The sequence below is a fragment of the Adelges cooleyi genome, unplaced genomic scaffold (genome assembly GCF_023614345.1).
Source record: "Adelges cooleyi isolate 19-005CV unplaced genomic scaffold, UGA_ACOO_1.1 ACOO_flye_CR_arks_rails_tigmint_CR_PRNA_384, whole genome shotgun sequence".
NCBI lineage: Eukaryota > Metazoa > Arthropoda > Insecta > Hemiptera > Adelgidae > Adelges > Adelges cooleyi.
The window spans coordinates 256,217-279,558 of NW_026096061.1; the positions used below are offsets into that span (position 1 = coordinate 256,217).

Here is a 23,342-nt window from a genome sequence, read left to right on the forward strand (position 1 = left end):
TGGAATACTCTGAATATTAGCGTTTTCTAATAATCTAATCGAGGGAGAAGCGTTGAGTTAAAAGGCTACTGCTCGAAGCCGGATTTAATATTATTCTAAACATTGGTATTGTACCTAATTTGATTTAATTTTAATATTGTAGTATCGCTAAAATCTCCATTTGTTTATTCTAGATGGATTGGAGTATGTAATTGAGAGAATGGTTGATGATTTCAATAATGACCTCCACTACAAGGATTTCTGTAATCATATATAGCCGGGCCAAGTTTCAGACCCCCTCCCAAAAAAGTCAGCCTATCAAAGTAGTGATATCGACATTGTGGCCAAGTCTGCTATTTCTTTAATTCATTACCTCACTTTACTCCTACTTTTATGAACAACACTTTTGTTTTATTTGTATTGCTAAATACTTGGCCAGTTTCTGAATGAAATATGACCTTTCTGAATGAGGCATAAAACAGATTTGGCTGCTATGTAGATACCGACAACATTTATTAGCTGACTTCTTTGGGAGGGGATCTACACCTCTTTTTTTTTCTTCTGAGTTATCTTTTCCTTATCATCCACGTAACTCCTAACTGAGTACATTTGATAATGATGCTCTCAGATTTTTCCCTTTAGTTACACTATAAGACCTGCATTTATATCAAATTTCACGTTTCTACCAATACGGGAAGTGGTTTATTGTTTTGATGATGAATGAGTGACCGAGTCAGTAACAAAAATAAAAACTTCGAAATTCTCCCCTTTTGAAAAGGCCTACTTTTAAGTGCTCAACTTATTACAGTATCCTAAACTACTCGATTAATCTATGTTTCAAATTGCAAAAGCTTATCTTAAGAGGAGACAGAGATATGCGGGTTAGATAAACTGGGTGAATTGGTTTGTGTAAAGGTACACTGTCATAGCTAGAACTTGACCTGACTCAGATAGCATAGCAGTACAATACAGATCCCATGCTTAATGTATTATTTTTTAATGACTTCGTATTAACAAATAAAACAGTTGTGTTCTGCACCATAAAGAAATGCAGTAACTAGCAAGCTAATATAAGAAAATAAATATGAAATCTCAAACTTTTTAGATGGATCTGTGCAGCATGAAGACGATGAAGCCTCTTTCACATCTAAGTGCCGTTTGCTAGGATTATTCTTCAGTACACAATCTCCAGAATTATACATAGAATGTGTTTGGACTAACTTTGTTTGTGGTACTTGTACCCTATGGGACAAAAATAATACCCCAACAAAATACAAAAAAGTTAATCACGTGTGGTGTCAAGTTAGCTTAGACGACTTATGCGATATAATAACACCACTTGAACCACTAATAACATCACACCAATGGTCCAAATTACAACTTGGACATCCACAAGTTCCACCCACATCTTAATCTAATGTTAGAAAAACACTGTCATCTGTATTCTGTTCATTTCATAATATATCATTATTTATTTTATTTGTAATATAACATATATATATCTATGCTGACGGGTAAAGAACCTTCAGTGGATTTTTTCAATAACATATTCCAAATACAAATTTCTTTGTAAGTACATTTTACTATATGTCTATTTCTGTTTTACGTCATGTCTATCAATAAAATAAATAATTATCGAATAAGTAAAGTTGTATTTTTTTTCCCAATATATTCCAACTAATTGTTTCTGCTTCTAAATCCTTCCCTTATAAGTCTACCTTAATGAAATGACTGTGGAAATTTGGCTCACAGGTTCATCGTTTATTTTTCTAATAGATTATTCATCTCGATGGCTATAATATAGAGATATTATGTTAGATGTAACGTAAAAAAAATTGAAATCTAATGTCGGTGACTAAATAAAATAGTGTAGAATATATTATTAGGTTGTGGAGAAAAATATCCTTGCTGGTCAACCACAATGGTATTGGATTGGCTTAAATATGATGTAAATAATAACAATGCAGGGTACAAACATTAATCCTACATATTTTATTAAATAATAATATATAGGTTATATAATATACATATATAATATATATAAGTTACAGTAGTAGATGTAATAGAAACAGAAAGTATTGGTTAAGAATAAGAGAAGATTATTGAAAAAGAGTGTTTTACTGTAAATAGTATTAATAAAGACAATAAGGTGATAAATCAAACAAATATCAAAAAATGGTTAAAAGTAATAAAAATTAATCTAAAAAAACCAGTACAGTGGTCACTATCAAGTACCCATCTAATTGGGTTTTTAAAATTATTTTTTGACTTGATTTGTGGTTCTGATATTTTAACTTTGGAACATTCAGACAATGTAGGTAAGCTATGATTAATAATATTCTTTGGAATTGACATATATATATATATTTTACTTTTTTAAATCATGTATCTGATTTCACTTTTCAGATAAATTTTTTTTAGGAAGTATTATTGTAAATTATTTAGTATAATATAAGTATTCGCTCCATCCTAAAAAAAACCAGTACAGTGGGGTCGGGACATAGTGGGGACAGAACATAGTGTGGTCAAGACATAGTGGGAACGGGGAGGTCACAGGTTTACAGCAATTTTCAAAATCTGATATTGATAAAACCACTTTCGAATAAACGCTTCGATGCAAATTAGTAGATATTATTTTCAAACTAGTACAGTCTAAACCAAGCACGGTGTCTACCCTTAAACTAAAAATTAAATTTTAAGCATTTAACTATTATTAGGTACAATTGCTTACAATGATTTTATCGATATTTGTATTTTTATCTGTGAACACTAGACCTCTCATACATACTCACATACTACTACTACTATGCCTCGGCCTAACTGAGTACTGGCATTGTTTTTTTCGAAAAAATTTAACGAGTAGTACGATTATTTTCTAACTTGTACAGTTTTCTTTAACCAGAGGCCTAAATTTGAGTTTTCAAACCATAATATTGTGTAAGGTTTTATTTTATATTCTAAATGTTCGTTGTATGAAAAGTTGTTGGAACACTTAAAAATGTCTACATTTGGTCATGAACAATGTTACTATTTTATTTTTGTATTAATATTTTGAAACTTTTTAAAAAATCTTGTATGGGCTTATCATCATTATTGCTTTTCTAAATACTTTGTTATTTACATTTTACCCGGAAACGAATCGTATAGACGTTTTAAGTTGTGTTATTTATTGAAATAACAAGAAAACATACTATGGTGTGAATTTTTCCATGCTTATTCAAACAGTCACTTGTTAGGCGTACACCAATATACTAAATAAGAATCTATTCGAAAACAAAAACAACATCTTATAAATTGACCTAGTTATATTATTTGAAGTCTCCAACGTTAAAACGTTTTTTATTATTGTTATATTTTAGGTCCATTCATTTTTTACTCGAGTAATAAAAATTGTATGGCAATTGTCAATATTCCGAATTTAGTTTTAATATGTTTGGATAATAAGATGGATTATACAAATATTGTGATATAACACACAAATTAAACCTCATTTTTTGTTATAAAACATATCCTTTCGTCGACTAATATGTAACTTATAACATCTTAGACCAATACTAACATTTTTAATCTGGAATTTATTCTTTACACTTGAAAAAACACGTTATTGCAAAATATACAAAGGAATTCTCAAGTTTAAGATACAACGTTTCTTAGGATATTTTGATAGTATTATGTTTAAAGTATAGCTCACACAATGTCGGCTACAACCCCAGCTGATTTCATAAATACTTTCGAGCACTCCCCTGCCCCTCCCCCTTGTACAGAAAAAATAAAATAAGTAAATTATAATTTAAGCTTACGATCCTTTTCACCAAATGCATTTATTATATATATATATTTACTTGTTTAGTTTATTAGTTTATACATAATAGGAATAATAAATTGCTCAACGATTTCCTTAAAGGGATTAAACGTAGGAAGTTTTTAAGAGGTTTCATAAAGGCAATATTTGCCTATATTACAATTACAATTAAAATGATCGAATTTTAATTCTGTACAAATATTTGGGCTCGTCGGCCCTTTTTTTCAGGTCATTATGGAAGTCAATTTTTAAACAACTGTTTCATTTACTTAATTGTTAAAACTGTATAATATGGCCGGTATTTTGGAAAATTTTTCTCAATTTGCAATATAAAATATAAACAGATATTTTTATTGACGCGTAGCTTTCAGTTGAAAATCTATTCATTTGCTGTTAAAACGAATTTTTTTTTGTGTTTTCTGCTGTTGTTGTCGTTATTTGTACAAATTATTCACATGCGAAAGTGTTTCACTGAAAAACAACTTATTTTATATGCGATACAAGTCGATTTATACTACTATTAGTTTTAATAACTATCTGTAGCCATTTTTTCGTGTTTGTTTTTATTCTTGGTAAGTTTTAGGTCAGCGGTCTGGCGTGTCTAAGTGGTCTTCTTTCTTTTTTTGGATTTCGTAAATCAATTATTGTATTCAAGATGCTGGCTTACTTTTTTTCCTACTCAAATATCATCGAACGGCATAAGAAAAAACCAACAATAAAATAATACACAAAGACATTGTTTATTTATTTATTCTGTATTTGTCAATACAGCACCTCAATTTAATACTTTGTTACTTTGCTGGTTTACACTGTGCTTAGGTTGGACTGTACCGGTTTGAACCTACTATCCACAGATGCGCAACGAAGTGTTTATTTAAAAATTCCTGTAAACCTGTGACCTCCCCGTTTATACTATGCCTCGACCCCACTATGCCCCGTCCCCACTATGCCCTAACCCCACTGTACTGGTTTTTTTTTTTTGCAAAAATTTTGTCGCTCAAACAACACAAAATCAAAATTAAATTTAGTTGGAATTGTCGATGATTTATGTTTCAACCGTTTTTATTCAAAAATTGATAATTACAATCGTTTATACTCAATAAGAAATCGGATAAATCCTAACCGACATCATGGTAAAACCAATACCTTCTCTACTTTGGACCAGAGCTAAAACATTTTTCGGGATTTTTGTGCAAAAGGCTTCAAAAGTGGTCAAATTATATGGTTTTGGGGGCCGGCGATTGCGAATTTAATAACAGTTTTCAATTTTACTCAGCCAAGAAAAACTTAAGTAAAAAAAAAAATTTTTTTTAATTTTAGGTGTTTTTGTTAAAATATACGAAATCTGCGAAAAACACAGTTTTCCAGCAATTAAAGAAAAACTGCAGTGTCGTATATTTTCTTCGTTTAATATATTATGGACACATATGAGTTCTAACTACTGACAAATTTTCAACTAAAAGGTCTTAAAATTACGGCTAAAAACCCCCAAAAAAACAATTTGACCGAACATCTATTTTATATCTGCGGTAAATACGACACTATGTAGTCTTAATCGAAAAACTATACCGGGGCAATCTTGTTGCAACTGTTGTTCGCAGTACAAGTTGTCGTTTAATGACTGTCCTGGTGACGTTTTCGCGGACGCATCAAAAACAATCTTTAGCTTAGTAGTTGTACTTTCCGGTCGGAGTACTGCATGTGTCCGGCGTCTAAATAATCTGGCATTGCGACATTATACTCTTGGTGAAGCTGAAGGGATTTGATGAATCGGCTCTCTAATTGTTGTAGACGGTGCAGTGCTATATCTTTTGATTTTCCAAGAAGAGGTGGATATTGCCTAAATGGCAGATGGACTACATAGCGGCCATGTGGCTGACGACTTGTTGTAGTTGCATAGATATGTTCGCACTCTACACTAGCTGGTCAACTTTTCTCCGTTTTGGTAACCTCATCCACGTCAAACAATTGTTGTAATGCTTGATTTGTGGACTCCAGTGAACATAAAGTTCAATAATTTTATCATTTGGCGCATTGGTAGTTTTCCCCGTTATAAGCCAACCGAAAACTGTGGCTATAGCTATTGGTCGATCTATTTCTCCCTTATATTTATCACCCAAAAGTAGACGTGGAAAGATCTAACCTAACTGATTTTTACACACTTGGCACGTAAACGTCTTCTTATCTCCCTTCTTCTCCGAGTACACTGAAACCGATTTTTTTGTCCTGTTGACTATTAAAAGTACTGTAGTTTTACCCAGCTTGGCTGGTTTACTTGTCGTCTTGAAATTTTCTTGGCTAACGGCGGCAGACTTACATTATTTAAGAAGAAAGGTGGTAAACTCTGATACTGTTGGATCCTCTGACGTATCCAATAACAACTCCCATTGCGCCCTAAGCTGTTGATCGACATTTTTTCGTAACAAATTTAAAATAATTGGATCCCATTGATCGACACCATTGGATAGATTTTGTAACGCTCCAGTTGATACGATCACCACATTCAGTAATCTCCTGATGGAACCAACATCCCCAAATAATGCTTTTGGCGCACTAAATTGTTGATCTAGATAACTTCCGTCTATCACCCCACGGTTGGAATATTGCGCTGTTTTTGTGATAAGGCCAACTCATAGTTTCCGTCCCTTAACATTAAATTACTTATGAGCTTCAATGGTTCTCCTTCTAAATAAGACTTAAGATAACCGAATTTGACAACCGATGGCATGGACGTTTCATGGACTAACTTGTCAAACATATTTTTGAAGCTTGTGTAGTCCATAGGATTCCCTCCGAATTTAGGAACGGCCAGTATTTCAACTGGGTAGTAAACATTGGGTGAAGAAGGTTTGGCTTCAAAAAATGTTTTATTCAAAGAAGTACCCGTGGTTGTCTTGGGTAAAAACTGGTCTGCAATAATTTTACAAGCAACGTATTTTTCTTCGAAGTCAGCTCGTATCTTTTCTGTATTTACCCTTTGATCTGCCTCTATCATAGTTTTGCATTGGTGGCGTATAATAGTTGCCAGCTGGGTTTCAAAATCATTCAACAAGTTTTCAATCGTCGCGTACATAATTTTAAATTTACTTTTTGCCATTTTCTTTGTAGATTCTTTTTTGAGTGTCTCACTCGCCTCGTACACTCGTTCCACTCGACTTTGCAAACTTGCGATGACCACCTTTGCTTCTTCAAATACACCCATTTTATTCAAATTATTTTGTATTTAATTTTATAACGAGTCGGAAAAACACTCTTTTTCTATTTTATTTTATTTTGAAAATCAGGGTATTCTTAAGACAAACAATATTTTACTATAATAATAATAATTTATATAATCTATATAATTTAGTGTGTATTATCGAAAGGAAAGCGTGGATGAGCGTTGCCTTTGCGGTACAGGGTATTAAATTCTAAAAGTTGTAATTACGCTAAAATTAAAAGGCATGAGCCTAATGGGTCAAAAGTTATAGTAAAAAAGATAATAAAAAAATAACTTTGCAGGGAACTAAATTCATATTCGTGTACAATTTTATTTTTTAAGTTATTTCTTTAATCACCAAAAATAAAATTTCAAAATTAAAAACATGCAAAACTAAGTTTCTTTTTACTTTGACTTAATTTTTAAGAAACATATTAGTTATTTTACAAATGAAAAAAAACTTGATTATAAAACAACAAAAAAAAAACAGATTATAGAAATTTGCAAATAATGACTTCTATATCGATAAGAGCGTGGCTACAGTCTAGAAAAGAAATGTCTACATATTATACGAAAAATCATTTTAATGCTAAAATCTAGGAAACGTCCATTTTTTGTTAAAATTACTAAAAACACTCATTGAAAGATAATGTGTTATCATAATTATTATCATATAACCTAAAACACATTGGTTATTATAATAAACACACTAGGAGTACAGAGCATGTTATTCAGAAAGCATCATGATAATAAAACAATAAAGATTACAATTTTAATTCTATAACTTGTGTTTTTATTATTATGTTTAAATAATATATTAACATGGATGAAATGTCTAGAAGTCAATCTGTATATATTAAAACTTAAAAGGGAAAGAAGTGAAGAGTAATAAAAACATTATTTTGATACTTGACTGACTATTTGACAGTGCTTATAATAACGGCAAAAGAGAGGTTTAATAAAATGTCTCGATGCAAATCTTTTAGTTTTTAGATCAGGACCTTTCATACTAAAGGTACTTTGATACTTAAGGTCTGACGTCTGTTGGTTATTAGAAGTTTAAAACTGAGGAAGAATGATATGTTTGTGTGACAGTTACTTAGGAACTCAAGAATACAAAACAAGAATGAAATGTCTAGAGGTTAATCAGATTATAAAAAACGGGCAAAGAGTACGAGAATGATAAACAGTTAAATAAAATAACTTTTAAGTGTTCAGATCTGGACAGTTACATAATAATAATAATAATAATATTCAGTGCATCAAATACCTATATTATTTGATACTTATCCAGACACATATTTTATATATAACAGATAAATTGATATAAACATTCATATTTTTTAAATTAAACCATGAAAGGTATAAATCCATAAGTTGATATTTTTTTAGATGGCTAACCAACTAAAAAAAAAAATATATATATATAAAAAAACTATAGTTGTAACTTTTATTCTAAGTAGTATTCATAATTGTACAGCTTTAACAAAAATAGGGGAAATAATTAATGCTTTAATTATTCGTACATCAGTATCGTATCTATGTGCACGTTTGGAAACGAAAGCGTTAAGAAAAGTCGCTTAAGACACTGTATAATGGAAAAATTAACTAAAAATAACACAAATTGAACGTGGCCAGGGCTTAAGCTCAAGGGACCACAGACAAAGGGGGGGGGGTATAACTTAAGTCATTAATGAATCGCCCTGTATATAAACGATCACTAAATTTGCATTTATATAAACAGTGGAAATGGATACGCGCGCCGTATCACACAAGTGTTTTTTTCTGAAGTAAAAAAAGTTGTGTACAGCGGTAAGGCGAGAATTGTGGTATTGTATAGAAAAAAATTCCGTTTTCTAAGTAATGTATGTACACGATATATCATAAAAAAAAAAAATAAACCTATTATGCAAATAAATGAACAATATTTACGATGCAAAAAAATATTTGGGTCGTGATTTTTTTATACTTAAAACCCCTCGATAAGTCACAAACAGTACATATAGTTTCAAAAGTTGATCAAGTCGATTGCTGTCCAAGTACCTCATACCAACTCCACAATTCAAGTAAGTATTTTATTGAACACTAAACAATTTTATTACGCTAAAATTAAAAGGCATGAGTCTAATAAGTCAAAAGTTATACCTAGTATTAAAAAACAGTAAAAAGAATTTTGTATTGCTAGTTATTTTTTTGTCGACTCTTAATCATCATTCTACACAATTCGCATTTTGGAGAGAATTCTATTATAGATTTTGGTTTTTTTGTCGTTTTTGACTTGAAGTGTACTACAGGATGAGTAGTTAAAACAGGCAGTTTTTAAAATCGTTTTCATAATACCTCACTAAAGTAGATCTTTTGCGTACAAAACCAAGGTATAAAATCAAAAAAATATATATTTCGTCCACCCGAAGTCAAAAATGCAATATTCAACTAAACGATTAAGATTTTCAAAATTATAAACTTGCAATAAAAAGTTTCTATTTACTTTGATTTGATTTTTTTGATAAATGTTATTTTCTACACTGTAGACTAGTTTATATTGCATCAAATGAAAAAAATATTTATCATATCTTACCAGTTAATCACACTCGGTAATGTTCAGCATTCGCACAGATTTTCCGATTGACCATCAGCCCAATAATATATCCATGTTAAAATAATTTTAATATTAATATGTAGGCAACATATATTTATTTACTTGTTTGATTTATTAAAAAGCACTTATAATTTATGGTTGTTTGATAATTGTAGACATGTTATAAATACATATCATGTTCAATCCAACCAAGTTTTTGCTTGGAATTAAATCAAACTATGTTTGGAAAGGAATAAAGATAAAACAAAAGGTTTTGATGAGAATGGATAAAACACCTGTCAGAGAAAAAAAAAGAAACCACATCTAAACACACATAATGATAACTTAACCTATGTTAGGGTTAAGTTATACATTTCTAAACAACAATTAAAATTTTACTTACTATAATAAAGCATATAATACACAAACACCTATTATTTTATTATGAAATCAAATAGAAATACTGTTATTATTAGTTTGTAACGAATGTCTTACATGCAATGGTTCTTTTCAATGTTCATGTTTTATTAGATTATAGATTTACATGCAATTTTTCAGGTGAACAAAATTGACAAATTTGTAAAAACCAATAATCGTAGTCAAGTTCTGACGCTTGAAAATGAAGTGTATAATATAACTTCATAAAATCTACTCTTAATTAGGTAATCAAGCGCTTGTTTTTTAAATGAATCCTTTATTTAATAGGGCATTATTAAATTCATGTCCTTAAATGCTCCCAGAGCATTTGTTTCTTTGTAGGAGCAAAGGAACACCTGTTTTCCATTATAATATTGACGGTGTTGCGCTGAATATAGTTACTCATATAAAGGATTTAGGTATAATTTTGTCAACTGACCTGTCATTTAAGGAACATATTTCGCACATAAACAATAAGGCTTTTAGGATGTTTGGATTTTTAAAAAGAAACTGTTTTGAGTTTAATGACCTTAAGTGCTTAAAAACATTATACTGTTCCCTTGTTAGGTCAATTGTCGAATATGGCTCGATTATATGGTGTCCTTATCTAATTGGACAAGTCAAAGATCTCGATAAAATACAAAACCGGTTTCTGTATATGCTAAGGTTTAAGTTAGGGATGCTGGATTCTAGAATAGACGACATAGCGGTTGAGGTTAATTTGGATTCGCTTGCCAAAAGAAGATTTCATAATGACATCAAATTTATTTATAAGTTATTAAATAATGATATTGGCTGTCCCGAGCTGAAAATCTAACTTTAATAACAACATTAATTAAAATAATTTTTTCCATTTTCTATTTTGAATAGTGTAACCTAATTTTATATGCACAATGAAATTAAAGTAGTAACAGACATATTTTTATTTTTTGTCTATCTTCGTTATAGTGAAATAACTGTAACTTTAGCCAAATAAAGTACCTTACAAGTTAGATTTCTACCTTCCTATACAAAAAATCTGTTTAACGGTCTAGGAAATGTTTTGGGTCTTGTAAAAATATGATTATGTATATATATATATGCATATAGTTAGCTGCGACACTGAGTCCAATACACGATTCTGTTTATTGACCATGTTTTTGAATGAAATGGCTGATGAATAAATTGATTATCAGATAAGACATTAGGTATAAGATATTAGAGATATAAGATTAGAGATAAAATATTAGAGATAAGAGATTAGTTACTCTTAATTAGGTAATCAAGCGCTTGATTTGTAAATGAAACAGCTGATAAATAATTGTAATGTAATGTATAAGAATATAAGGATATAGGGATATATATATACAAGGATGTAATGATATATTAGGATATAATTTAAGGATGTAACGATTTATATAAGGATAGTCTAATTAATTTGTAAGGTAGGCACTTACTTACTGGCGAACTACGGAAATTGAATTATGAGAAATGTTAAATATTGATAAACGTTGCCAGTAAATTCGTTTTAGGCCAAATATTATAAAACTACTAAAAACCGTTAGGCCAGAACATATAATTAAGACTATAATATCATCATATATCGCAAGGAGGTTATGGATCGGAAACACTAATATAATTATCAGGACATATCCATGTATTGATGTATCTGCATGAAGTGTGGATAATCTTAATTTTTTTTATTTATTATTGTTCACAGATAAAAATGAAACTCTTCTGTTTATTAATGTCCTTTTTCTGCGTGGGTGTTTTGGCAAATAATTATGGTAATATTTTATTTTCGCAGTTATTAAATCAAGGTAGTTAAAATTCAATATTTCACTTTTTACAGAGACGTATATGAATAATGTTAACACTATAAGTCAGTAACATTTTTATTTTATAAACAAATGTTTTTTAAGTTTTTAAAAGTCCACTGTTTTGATACAAATTTTTAAATTATACATCATAGATGAAGCCATGAAAATTGCTTATGAAAAGAATGATGTAACTCTGGGAATAAGATCTGGATTAAGTAAGATATTATATTTAAAATAATATATAGACGCTTTGTTATATGTATCTATTTGCCAAGTTATTAGTAAATTAAAAAGTATAGTTGTTAGGTATCAATTATTAGGAGAAGTGCACCACATATGTAGAACAGTGTACAGAGCAATATAATAAATACATCAGCGCTTTATAATAATATAATCGAGGGAGAAGCGTAAAGTTAAATGGATACTTACGTTTCTTAATTAGATTTATTTTTAATATTTTAGTATAGCCAAAATCTTTATTTGTTTATTCTAGATGCATTGGAGTGTGTGATTGAGAGAATGGTTGATGATGTCAATGATGCACGTTTCTACAAGGATTTTGGTAATCATAATTATAATAATAATATATAACATCAAGACAAGAGTAGAAAAAAATATTCGAAAACAATATAAAAATTGCATCTTAAATTTATATTTATGCATTGGATTAGTGTTTTTTTTTAACATTGATATGTTTTTGGACGGGGGGTGATTCCAAACTTCCATGATCTGTTATGTTGCGTCCTAGATATGTGAAATGTTGTACTTGTCTTATTTGTTGATTGTCTATATTTATGTTTAGTCGGCCGGGGTTAGTTTTACTGCATCTATTGCTATTAGGGTAGTTTTTATCTCCAAATTTAATTTTAAAATTTAAAATTTTATAAAATGTTCAAACGTTTTTTATGCGTAGTAGGAATAAGATATCAAAAAAAAAAAAAAAATACCTTGAAGCTTATACAAATTAACCGGTAAATTTATTGACATGGTCGAAATTTATTTACACCAATTTTTTCTTAAATATTGCCTATACAAAACTCCTTAAAAATGGACGGTATCCAGGGGCCTTAATTCTGCTGGGATTTCATCTATACCGCATGCCTTATTGTTTTTAAGATTTTCTACAGCTGAATTTATTTTATTCGCATCGCCTTAACTGCATTAACTCGGTCATTGCATTTCGTAAGGATTCCCTAGTCTATGTCATATAGTTTTTATCTAATTTTACTTTCTTCTTCTAATTTATTATTATACAATGTAATAATTTATTATAGCAATCAAATTCAATATCATTAATTTATTTAATGTCAATTTCAGGCAAAATTAATTTGTTGTTAGCTGTACCGGGTAATAATTTTTGTTGAATTTTATGAAATTATTTCCAATATTTCATTCCTATTGAATTTTCTAAATAGACTCTCATTGTATTGAATACACAGTGGAGCATATTTCTTCCGAGTTACTAATACACATGTTAGTTCTACCTTGAAATTAGTTTTTCTGTTTATAATAGAATAGCAAATTAAATGCCATATCTTTAATTTATGCGTTGTTAATTTCAGACCACACGGAAATTCTCACTAGAATACCAAGTAATAATTTTCATTACACTTTATGGAAGAATTTTTACACAGTTGTTTGATATTCTTTATGCACACAAGATTTTTGTTTTAATTTCAGCATTTCTAGTTCTTGAACCATTGGAAAGTAAAAACCCCTTTTATATTTTATACTTATTGTACTTATTGCATTTTTATTATATATAACTTTGAGAATAATAATATGTACCTATTGACAAATACCAATATGATATATCGGTTTTTGAATAATACAAAATATGTGGGTATATTAAATTGTATTTTGTTTTATATTTTAGAAGCCAATATGTTCAACTTTATATTGCTGCGGGAAATAGAACGTATGATAGGTAAAAATAAAATTAAAAAATAAATGGTTACATATGTTTCTTTAAAACTACAAAAATATGTAAATATATATATATATATAAAGAGTATATACATATATACTATACATAACATATACATAGTAAATAATATGTTTTATGTTTAAGCTTATAACAATCATTCGAAATATAATTTAAACCATTTATTTATACATTGCTATAAGATATACATTAACATTTATACAATAATATTTTGCAATAATTAATATTGTTCTAATTAACCTCAGTTATAGAGTGAATGTTAGGTACTAAATATTTGTTTTATTAACCGCTTCATGATATTTTGATTTTTGATGTATTTGTTACAGACCAATATTGTTATGGATATACAAGAAGTAATTACGACATTTTTTATAGTCATTAATAGCCTTAAAAGCTTGTTTTATAGTTGATATTTGCATTATTTCATTTATTTATTTTGTACGTCAGATAAAATTTTTAATAAGTTTAACTTTTTGTCGAGGAGAATGGGAGGGAGAGTGAGACTTAGTTACAATATACGTTGATATTTTGAGCGTTATGATTGAAAATTAAATAGAAAAACGAATCCTTTTTCACCTCATCAACTACAATGGTGATGTGTAATAAATTCTTTCAATCATTTCATAATTATTTTCATAGAATTAAGAACAATGAAAGAACTTGGAGACGAAAGAAGAAAATATGTTCTTCTAGCTTTAACAAGTATAATCAGACGTCGTATTTTAGGTAAATATTATAGAGTTGTACGGTTTTTGAACGCTATCAATATATATATATATATATAACGTGGCTGTAAAATACGGACACCATGCTTTTTGTGTTATTTTTTTTCCATTCATAAAGAAAAGTAGTAAACTAGTATAATGATATTAGCAGATTAAAAGGGAATTTTCCAAATTTTTTAGATGAATCTGTGGGGCATGTAGATGATGATGCCACTTTATTACCAAAGTGTCGTATCCTAGGATTATACTTGAGTACACAATTTCCAGAATCATTCACAAAAGAACTTAAGATTGACTCAACTATCAATAAGTGTATCTTCATGGACGAAAATAATGCGATCAGGATATACGGAAAAATTGACGATACATGGTATTACATCAACCAGTTTACAAAACTCGAGGAACAACTACGACTTGGAGTTCCACCAGAAACAAATGAAGAAGATGGCGCAAACACAATTCCAAAACATTTTGACATTTCTTTTTTTAATAAATAAATACTTATCTCTTTCCTATTTTGGGCAACCTCTGTATTACATTGTAGTTCACGTTACATTATGTTTTATCAGGATTTAAATAGAGTTCTATTTAACCTAACCTCTAATCGGTCCAGCGATTTTTAAGATACATAAAGATCTAAAGAATATAAATAAATACAAAAATTACCACAGTTAAACATACCTTTGACCTTGATTTTCTTCAAAAACTTAATCACTTTTGTTGTAATGAACCTAAATATTGGTATCCTTTTTAGTAGTTGAATTCAAAATTATAAGTATTTTTTCTTAAAACAAAAAAAAAATATCTTTTTATTCGAATACCGACCTAATAGGATATTGAAATGAAAACTAAAACTGTTACTGAATGCTCTAGGATGTTCTTAGATAGGTTCAGTTACTGTGGGCTTTTCCAAATACTGTGATTTTTTTTAAGTTACCTAATTAAACAAATTTTAACATGATATACAACATATTCCACGACGCCTGTGGCAATGTATTTAATTTTGTACTACAAAATATTCCTCGGAATTACTACATTAATTTTGGACAATGGTTTCTCATATTTCAAACGAGATTTTTATTGAAACTCGTTTAAATCTAGACACAGGAATGGTGATTTTTTTATTTAATAATACATTTCTGGTATCAGATAGTATAGAATATATATCACAAAATCGCATAAAGCGAATAATATATGAAAACAAATAATTGTAACGTCGCTTAGAACACTTAGAGCGGTTGGTTTTGGTTTTCACATTAAATGTGTATTGTGCATTGGCTGTGTACACGGGCTTACATGATATTTTTACTTATTGTGGCAGTATTTTACAAGTTTCACTTTAAGTTGTTACATTTAACGTTATGGGTTGTATACACTTATAAAATATTATATTATATAAAATCTAAATGTATAAACCTTAAGCTGAATGTAAACATAAAATTACTTATCGTTCGTTTAACCGAGACTAAAATGCATAAGCCTCAAATTTAAAAAAAAGTATACATTTATTTTATTTGATACAATAGGTCATCATGCATGTTTATTATAGTACACTATAATATATGTTGCAATATTAAGCACTATTATACGATAATTTTCAGTTTTAAAAATTTGAAAGTCACACATAAGTTATGATTTATAGCATTTTTTTTTTTTTATTAAACCCAACGTTCAATTGTTTTGTACGTTTTTAACAGATTAGTTTAAAATGCCTGTAGCAATGTGAGCAAGTAATAACAGATATATGTGCGATATTCTACAAACAATGAATATATCATAAGAATTCCTTTCTAACTATTGCAGTTTTACACTAAATTACTTATGACTAATGTGTTTAAAGCAGAAAACACAGAATATAATTTTACATACTATTATATTATCAAGTGGTTTTTGAGAATTTAAAGATTTTTACAGTAAACATATTAGGTGTTCAAAAAGAACAAAATTCCGAGCGGATTTTTTTTTAAATTTTGCCTAAGTGCTGAATTACTGAAGCTGATCTTTTGGAATTTTGAATTTTAGGAGACCAATACCGGGCCCGGATATTCCTGGACGCAAGAATACCATCATAGGGGCAATAGTAACAATATTATCTACTATTTTCCATGTGTAAATTATAGAATTAAAAAATAAAATTATAAAAAAAATAAAAACGAAAACATTATATAATCCGTCAAAAGAAATTAAATAGATGACGTCAAAGTAATGATCAGTTAAACGATAGTAAACATTGAAAAACTATAAAAAAAAATTGGTAAGTATACTCGTATATCATTAATTCATATTAAATCGTAGGTTATGTAAAGAGCAAAATAATGAAAAATTGTTACCAAAACTATTTTAAAACTGTCAAATAGTCGCGAAAGGTATATGAGGTTTTAGTCGTGTGCTTTTGCTTGATGTCTTCTAAGAGTATCTTGGCGACCATACGATTTTTTACAGACGGAGCATTCATATCGTGCCCCACCAATATGTATGCGTTCATGAGTTATGAGGTAAGATTGTGTATTAAAACATTTTTCACAGACATTGCATCTAAAGGGTTTCTCGCCGGTATGTATCCTTTAGTGAGTTTTGAGGTTAGATTGTGTATTAAAACATTTTTCACAGACATCGCATCTAAAGGGATTCTCGCCGGTATGTATCCTTTCATGAGTTTTGAGGGAAGATCTGTATCCCGACAGAATGCTTTTTTGCACACACATTGCATTTAAAAGGTTTCTCGCCAGTATGTGTCCTTTTATGAGTTTTGAGGTGTTCTTTTCGTCCAAATGTTTTTTCATACACATTGCATTTAAAAGCCTTTTCGTCCGTATGAATCCGCCAATGTCTTTTCAGGTTTGATTTTGATGAAAAACTTATTAAACAAATACCACAATTAAATAGGACATCTTTGTTTCGAGTATAGTTATCAATAGAGTTTGTACAATTTGAAGTGTCGATCTCGTTACACGGATAATGAATACTGCAACACGCATGAAACAAAATAAATTAATTTAAGATCAATATTTTATAGCAAATATTAATATTACTATTATTATATGTGTTAATGCATCAATCAAGCATAATTTTTAAGAAATAATTTCAAGGATTTGGCATACGACACATAATAGTGTTGTAATTTATCCGTTTGAAAATATTTTTACTTGTGTTAGTTTATAAAAATATAAAATTCAATTTTTTATATTTTCAAATATAGAAATTAGAAAATATTTATTTATTTATCTTGTTTACAATGCATTAAATATTGGATTTTAAATGACTTCGTAAGTATTATAATATTTCAAATCTAAATAGGTAACGGTCAGTCTACATGTTTTATACATTTATAGAACATAAAAAGGGTGAGTATGTAATTTTGTATACAAAATATTATAAAATACTACTAGCAGTAGAAATACTCTGAATGTTATTTTTCAAGAAAAAAAAATAAAATAAAGAGGAGTTCAAGAAGTAGGAAAGTACAACAGAATCATAGAATTAAATATTCATCTCATCGAAAACTATAAGTAAATTAGCATTGAGAATAGCTACGAAATAAAAGAATAAGAGTAAAGAACATGAATGTGTACAATTTTAATTTTATTACAGACAATTTAACGCGAAACAGAGACTAGAAATATATTAAGAGGGCTCCTATACAGACCATTTTTAAGGAGTTTTGTATAGGCAATATTTAAGAAAAAATTAGTTTAAATAAATTTCGACCATGTCAATAAATTTACCGGTTAATTTGTATAAGCTTCAAGGTATTATTTTTAATTTAAATCATTTTGTCTATGAGTAAAAGCCATTTGAGTTAATACAACGTACATTTTTTGTTCCATCGCACAGGCTCAACCAGTGATCCGAGAAGTAATATGAAAACAGATTTGAATTTGTCATGAAATTTACTTGAGATCGGTCGACGAATTTTTTTGATTTCTTATTCCTACTATGTATAAAACACGTTTGAACATTTTATACAATTTCAACATTTTTAAATAAAATTTAGAAAGGGTTAAAATTAAAAATTGAAAAAAGTACTTCGACCGATCCTAAGTAAACTTCATGACAAATTCAAATCCGTTTTTAGATTGCTTGTCGGTTCACTGGTTAGGCCTGTGCGATGGAATGAAAATTATGTGTTTTCACTGAAAAAATGGTCTGTATGGAGCCCCCTTAAGGGTAAAATTACTTTGAATGGTAATTTTTTATTCAACTAATACATATTACAGTATTATTTATAAAGCAACAGTAATTATTAACTTTTAATATAAATTGAGTGGCCATAGACATAGATTGGGTCTCCTATCGTCAGTTAATTTCAGTACCTACACTATATTTTCATTAAATATAATCAAATTATTATATATATAATATATTATATACAGAGTGGGCCAGAGAAACGGGAAAATTTGAAAGTTTTAGTGGCAGCCCTGAGGAGCTTCTAGAAAGGCGATAGTGTTATTTTTATGTTCACAGGTAAGTGCTATTTAGTAATCATGGATTAGTAGGTCGGTTTAGACACCATAATATCTCCAAAGGCTGACTTGAAAGTAACTTATGCTTACTCTTAATAATCAAACCTCACTTATAACTGTTATTCGTGACACGCAGGATTCTTTTAATAATTTAAGTTAACAATCTCATCACCTAACCGTCAATCAACGGTTACTTAAAACGGTAATTTATGCTTAAATTCTATTTTTCTTTATTACGTACGTGGTTACCTTAAAATGTGGTTTTTAATTCGTCGTTTTGTCTTAAAAGATTTTTGGCAGTAATTGCAGTCATACAACGTTGTTAGCTCTTTTTCAGCATCAAACAGTTCATGCCTTACGATTTCAATATCTGATTTTCGAAAACACAGTCATTGAAGCATTCTTTTTCAAATTTGACATTCAAATCGTCGTTATTGCAGCTAAATTTACAACAAACAAAATTAGCATAATTTATATTTTGTATTCAAATTTAAAAAAATATATACATAATAGTTACAAAAAAAAAGATTAAAGAACTTGCATGTATGTTAAAATTTAACGTGACACAGAGACTACAAACATATTACAAGGGTAAAATACTTGAAATCGTTGTAGGTAGAATGGTAGAAAATAATATAACATGGTAAATATCATGCAAATGTACGGTAACATAATGCGGTACTATAGACTTTGACCGGTCATCGTACCCACAATTTTAATTTTTTTGGTATTTCGGTTTAACATCATATTGATAAGAGGTAGATGTAGTTTTAAAACAATCTTTTATCATATGAAGAAGTGGTTCTTACTATAAGTTAAATGTCAGCGAAACGCTAACGTCGATACCAACGATGGGTTTATAGAGGAGGACGACATAATTACAAAAGATTAATAGTTTTATTTAGGATAAAAAAAATGGTTATAAAAATAGCCTTACACATAAGTATTGTCGACTTCATTCTTTATCAAATACTCCTCTGTTGTAGTAATTTCATTGTTTTTGAACTGCACATCTAATGGTTTGGGTGCAATGACTTCATAGGAGTGTTGTTCTGTTTCATCATTTTCAAGTTTAATTTTTAACATTTTATACCGCTTCCAAACTCTATAATTGACATTTATAGGACAAATTAATTACAAAATTTTACTATTTTATTAAGTAACAAATTTAGTAGTAACAATGATATAATAAAGAATAATTTAGTTAACATGATTTGAAAAATAAAAAACCAACAAAGTTTTGAGTGGTATATTTTGTTTTTTTTTTTAATATTTAAAACTAAATATTAATTTACTTAAATTAGATGAATAACACAAAACTACAAGTACGACTTGTTGGTAAGAATCTAACACGATAAAGATTAAAACTAGACGACAGCCCATTTTGTCGACTACATTAAATTAAAGTGACATTCTGTGTCATTCAACCAAACTCCGAGCAATTAGTAAGTAATAAACAAACACAAATGGATTATGATTCTATTTATTAACAAGCAGCATTCTAAGTCAATGGAATATGGAAAACACGACAATAGTTTATACTAAACGGTAGGTACTCACATAACGTAGAACTGTAAACCGCTGTTCACGGCTGCTGCTTGAAACTTATAATAAATTATTAACAGGCAAGACAAAAAACTCAATTGTAATTCAATAACGAAACACGACGCAATACGTTAGGTATTTATCATAAACTTCAACTAAGTTATTATGACTAATATTTAGAGATTCTCACGAATCGGACCCGTAGCAACAATAATGAAAACAAATTGTTTCTATGGCGCTAAATCTAATTGAACTAGTTATAATTCACAGAAAGGAGCGATTACAAAATAAAAATCTCAAATGCTAACAAAAACAAATTTTGTATTTAATGTACGTTTTTTTAACGCGAACTGCAGGACAATGCAAACATTTTCTAGACAGATTTGTGATAGTGTGTGTTTGTATGATAACGAGTGATTGTCGCAGGTGGAGGTACTGTAAACCGCTGTTCACGGCTGCTACTTAAGACTTATAATAAATTATGGTATAAGTGTACTTTACCGGGCACCCATTGGGCATTATTAAAACATAAAAAATAAAATATTATTATAAAAAATCGGCCGTGACGCCGCCAAAATATATTTCAAAAATGATTTAATTCAATAATTTTGAATTTGTCAAAAATCCATAGTATCAAAAGTAAAACAAGTAATTCAAACAATTTCATTTTTATTAAAAACAAAGTGTACGGGATTATCGTAATATATTATTTATGTAAGAAACATAATAATTGAATAGTAGTTAACTTTTTTTAATTTTAAACGATTTTTCGAAGTTGACGGTCTTGTTTCTGGACACACTTCTAGAACCTCTGCTTTAGTGGAGGATTTCACACAGCAAAATTGGTTGCCGTTTGCGGTGTAACACTGTGACCCAGCTATTCACAATTTTGCAATTATTTCATCTACAACTAAAGCTCTCTAGTAATTAGTAGGTAGGGATATAATATGTCAGTTTGTTTAAGACAAACGATATAGTTTTATTATATAAATACCATTATTAACGAATTTCATATTTTTATTTATTCCGTTTTTATTAAGCATGACCTACATGATAATGGGGTGACCCAGATACATCGATATATTTCTGTTGGGGTTGATAAAACTATAACGGTATATCTAAAAATCGATAAGTATAAAATATAATATTAACAATTATATTACAACTGGATGATGGTATCGATATTACATTATCGATACATTTGAACTGTACGCCCATTCCTAGTGCAGCCTGCATGAGATGATATCGTTTCGTAACAAAAATATCGATGTTTTGATATTGTTGATCATCTTGTTGTTGCGCTTCCTTATAAGTATCCAAAAAGATATAGTGCCAAGTTAAGGGTTAAAACGATTCATTGATTCGAACAAGTCGGTGAACGAATCTTGCGAACAAATCGTTTTAGTGAATCGATTCAAATGATTCGAATCATTTTGTATGATTCATTTATCCCGTCTCTAGTGTGCCTGTGTCTCAATAACCATGAAACCATTAAGACTTGTCAATAAACATTTGTTCTGGAGGGTTTGAATTTTCGTAATAATAATATTACTTAAACGTTAAATCTTGATAAAATTTTAATTGATTAACATTGAGGTTCATATGAAGTTCAAATATTTAATTCAAATAATATTAAAGTTTAATTTCAACAGCGGTAAAATAATTTATGTACACAATTTAGAAGGCGTGATAATAGAAACTGTAAATAATGAACTAGCAAAATCTAGCAAATTCATAAAAACATTTTTAGAGTTAAAAGTACAGAAAAATTAACAAGGAAATTCTAAGACAAAGTTTAAAAGGCCTCAAAATCCAGCAAATGTTCAATATGACTTTTTTTAGTCTTAGCATTATGTGCCGGTGCCAGCTTGACCGATATCAAATTTATCGATATATTTCTATTGTTATTTTTCCAATAAGAACGGCGCACACAAGGACAGATTATCAATTTAGGGCGACAAAAATATAAAACATGATATTTTTATTATTTCTGTTTTAAAAATGATAATGAGGAGACTTTTATGAATATTTAGTTTCAGTGTCGAAACCCAGGGTTAATTTAAACCGACAAAAGGGGACTAAATGTCTTTTTTTTAGCAGTCTTATTTTAAGAGCTTAGCTTAATAATACTGAACAATTTTCGGGAGGGTGGCACGTGTCTCCCCAGTGGCTACTTGAAAAAAGCTGAGAACTGTCTTCAAAAATTGTTTGTGGACGGCCTCGTTTTTTTGGCCCTGAACATTTAAATGTTGGTGATGCAAGTTGTGTTGGCTGTATAGATGGAAGTTTAAAGTTTTCATCAAGCCATTCCTTGTGGTTGTTGATAAAACGCTCGTACATATAATTACTACCACGCCATTTCGAGAAAACCTTCGTAACAAATAATTTTGCTACAAGTTGCAAATTGTTTTGTAAAATTTTTAGAAAGTTCATTCACACCAAATTTGCCTAGTATCGGTTCTAATACGTGTTCATTACATTTAGCTGCCGAAAACTTAAAAACTGTTTATTTTTTAACACCATCAATAATTCTCTCCTCGTAAACTTTACTTTCTTGAGAACACAGTCGGGGTTATCATGACTACCTACAAAAAAGAAATTGAAAAAAATAGAAAAAATAAAATAAGAGAATGGGTTATATGTGACATGGCCTCAAACAAGGGGATTTGATTTTCACTTTTTTATGCTTATTACAAGTTATGTTTTCGTACTAATTAAAAAAAGTCGGTGTGCTTTTCGGAACTTTTTTTAAAACTCCAGCCAAAGTAAAAATTGTTATAATATTTTAAACAAAAATAGTAATTTCAAAATGTACAATAGATAAGTATAACATACACCTGGTATGCAAACGATTATATACCAGATAAAAGTACATACCTGACGCTTAAGA

At 29.3% G+C, this 23,342-nt stretch overlaps 1 protein-coding gene and 1 long non-coding RNA gene across 3 annotated transcripts; one reads left to right on the plus strand and one right to left on the minus strand.

Moving 5' to 3' along the window:
• The first annotated feature begins 8,938 nt into the window (after positions 1-8,938).
• LOC126841490 (uncharacterized) lies at positions 8,939-15,190 on the plus strand. Of its 2 annotated transcripts, XM_050577999.1 has the most exons (12): positions 8,939-9,046; positions 11,675-11,741; positions 11,807-11,836; positions 11,927-11,989; positions 12,268-12,336; positions 13,092-13,121; positions 13,337-13,366; positions 13,455-13,481; positions 13,651-13,701; positions 14,046-14,072; positions 14,359-14,445; positions 14,625-15,187. In XM_050577999.1, exons 2-12 carry the CDS (start codon positions 11,681-11,683, stop codon positions 14,939-14,941), a joined length of 792 nt encoding a protein of 263 aa, XP_050433956.1. In that variant the 5' UTR covers positions 8,939-9,046; positions 11,675-11,680; the 3' UTR covers positions 14,942-15,187. The 2 variants fall into 2 exon arrangements, with proteins under 2 accessions (XP_050433956.1, XP_050433957.1); XM_050578000.1 differs by lacking the exon at positions 13,092-13,121 and having other exon boundaries at positions 14,625-15,190.
• A 1,948-nt stretch (positions 15,191-17,138) lies between these two features.
• LOC126841493 (uncharacterized) lies at positions 17,139-20,821 on the minus strand. The gene is made up of 4 exons (XR_007686180.1): positions 20,468-20,821; positions 19,845-20,012; positions 19,157-19,347; positions 17,139-17,409 (listed from the first exon to the last, which is right to left on the minus strand). It is a non-coding gene; the product is annotated as an uncharacterized LOC126841493 (long non-coding RNA).
• Positions 20,822-23,342: the final 2,521 nt, after the last annotated feature.

What these genes read in the sequence shown, in the direction of transcription:
- LOC126841490 (XM_050577999.1), top strand. Translation starts at nt 11,681, where the DNA reads ATGAAACTCTTCTGTTTATTAATGTCCTTTTTCTGCGTGGGTGTTTTG. An exon ending in TGTTTTGGCAAATAATTATG is followed by an intron (nt 11,742 to 11,806) that starts GTAATATTTTAT and finishes CACTTTTTACAG; the next exon opens with AGACGTATATGAATAATGTT. An exon ending in GAATAATGTTAACACTATAA is followed by an intron (nt 11,837 to 11,926) that starts GTCAGTAACATT and finishes TATACATCATAG; the next exon opens with ATGAAGCCATGAAAATTGCT.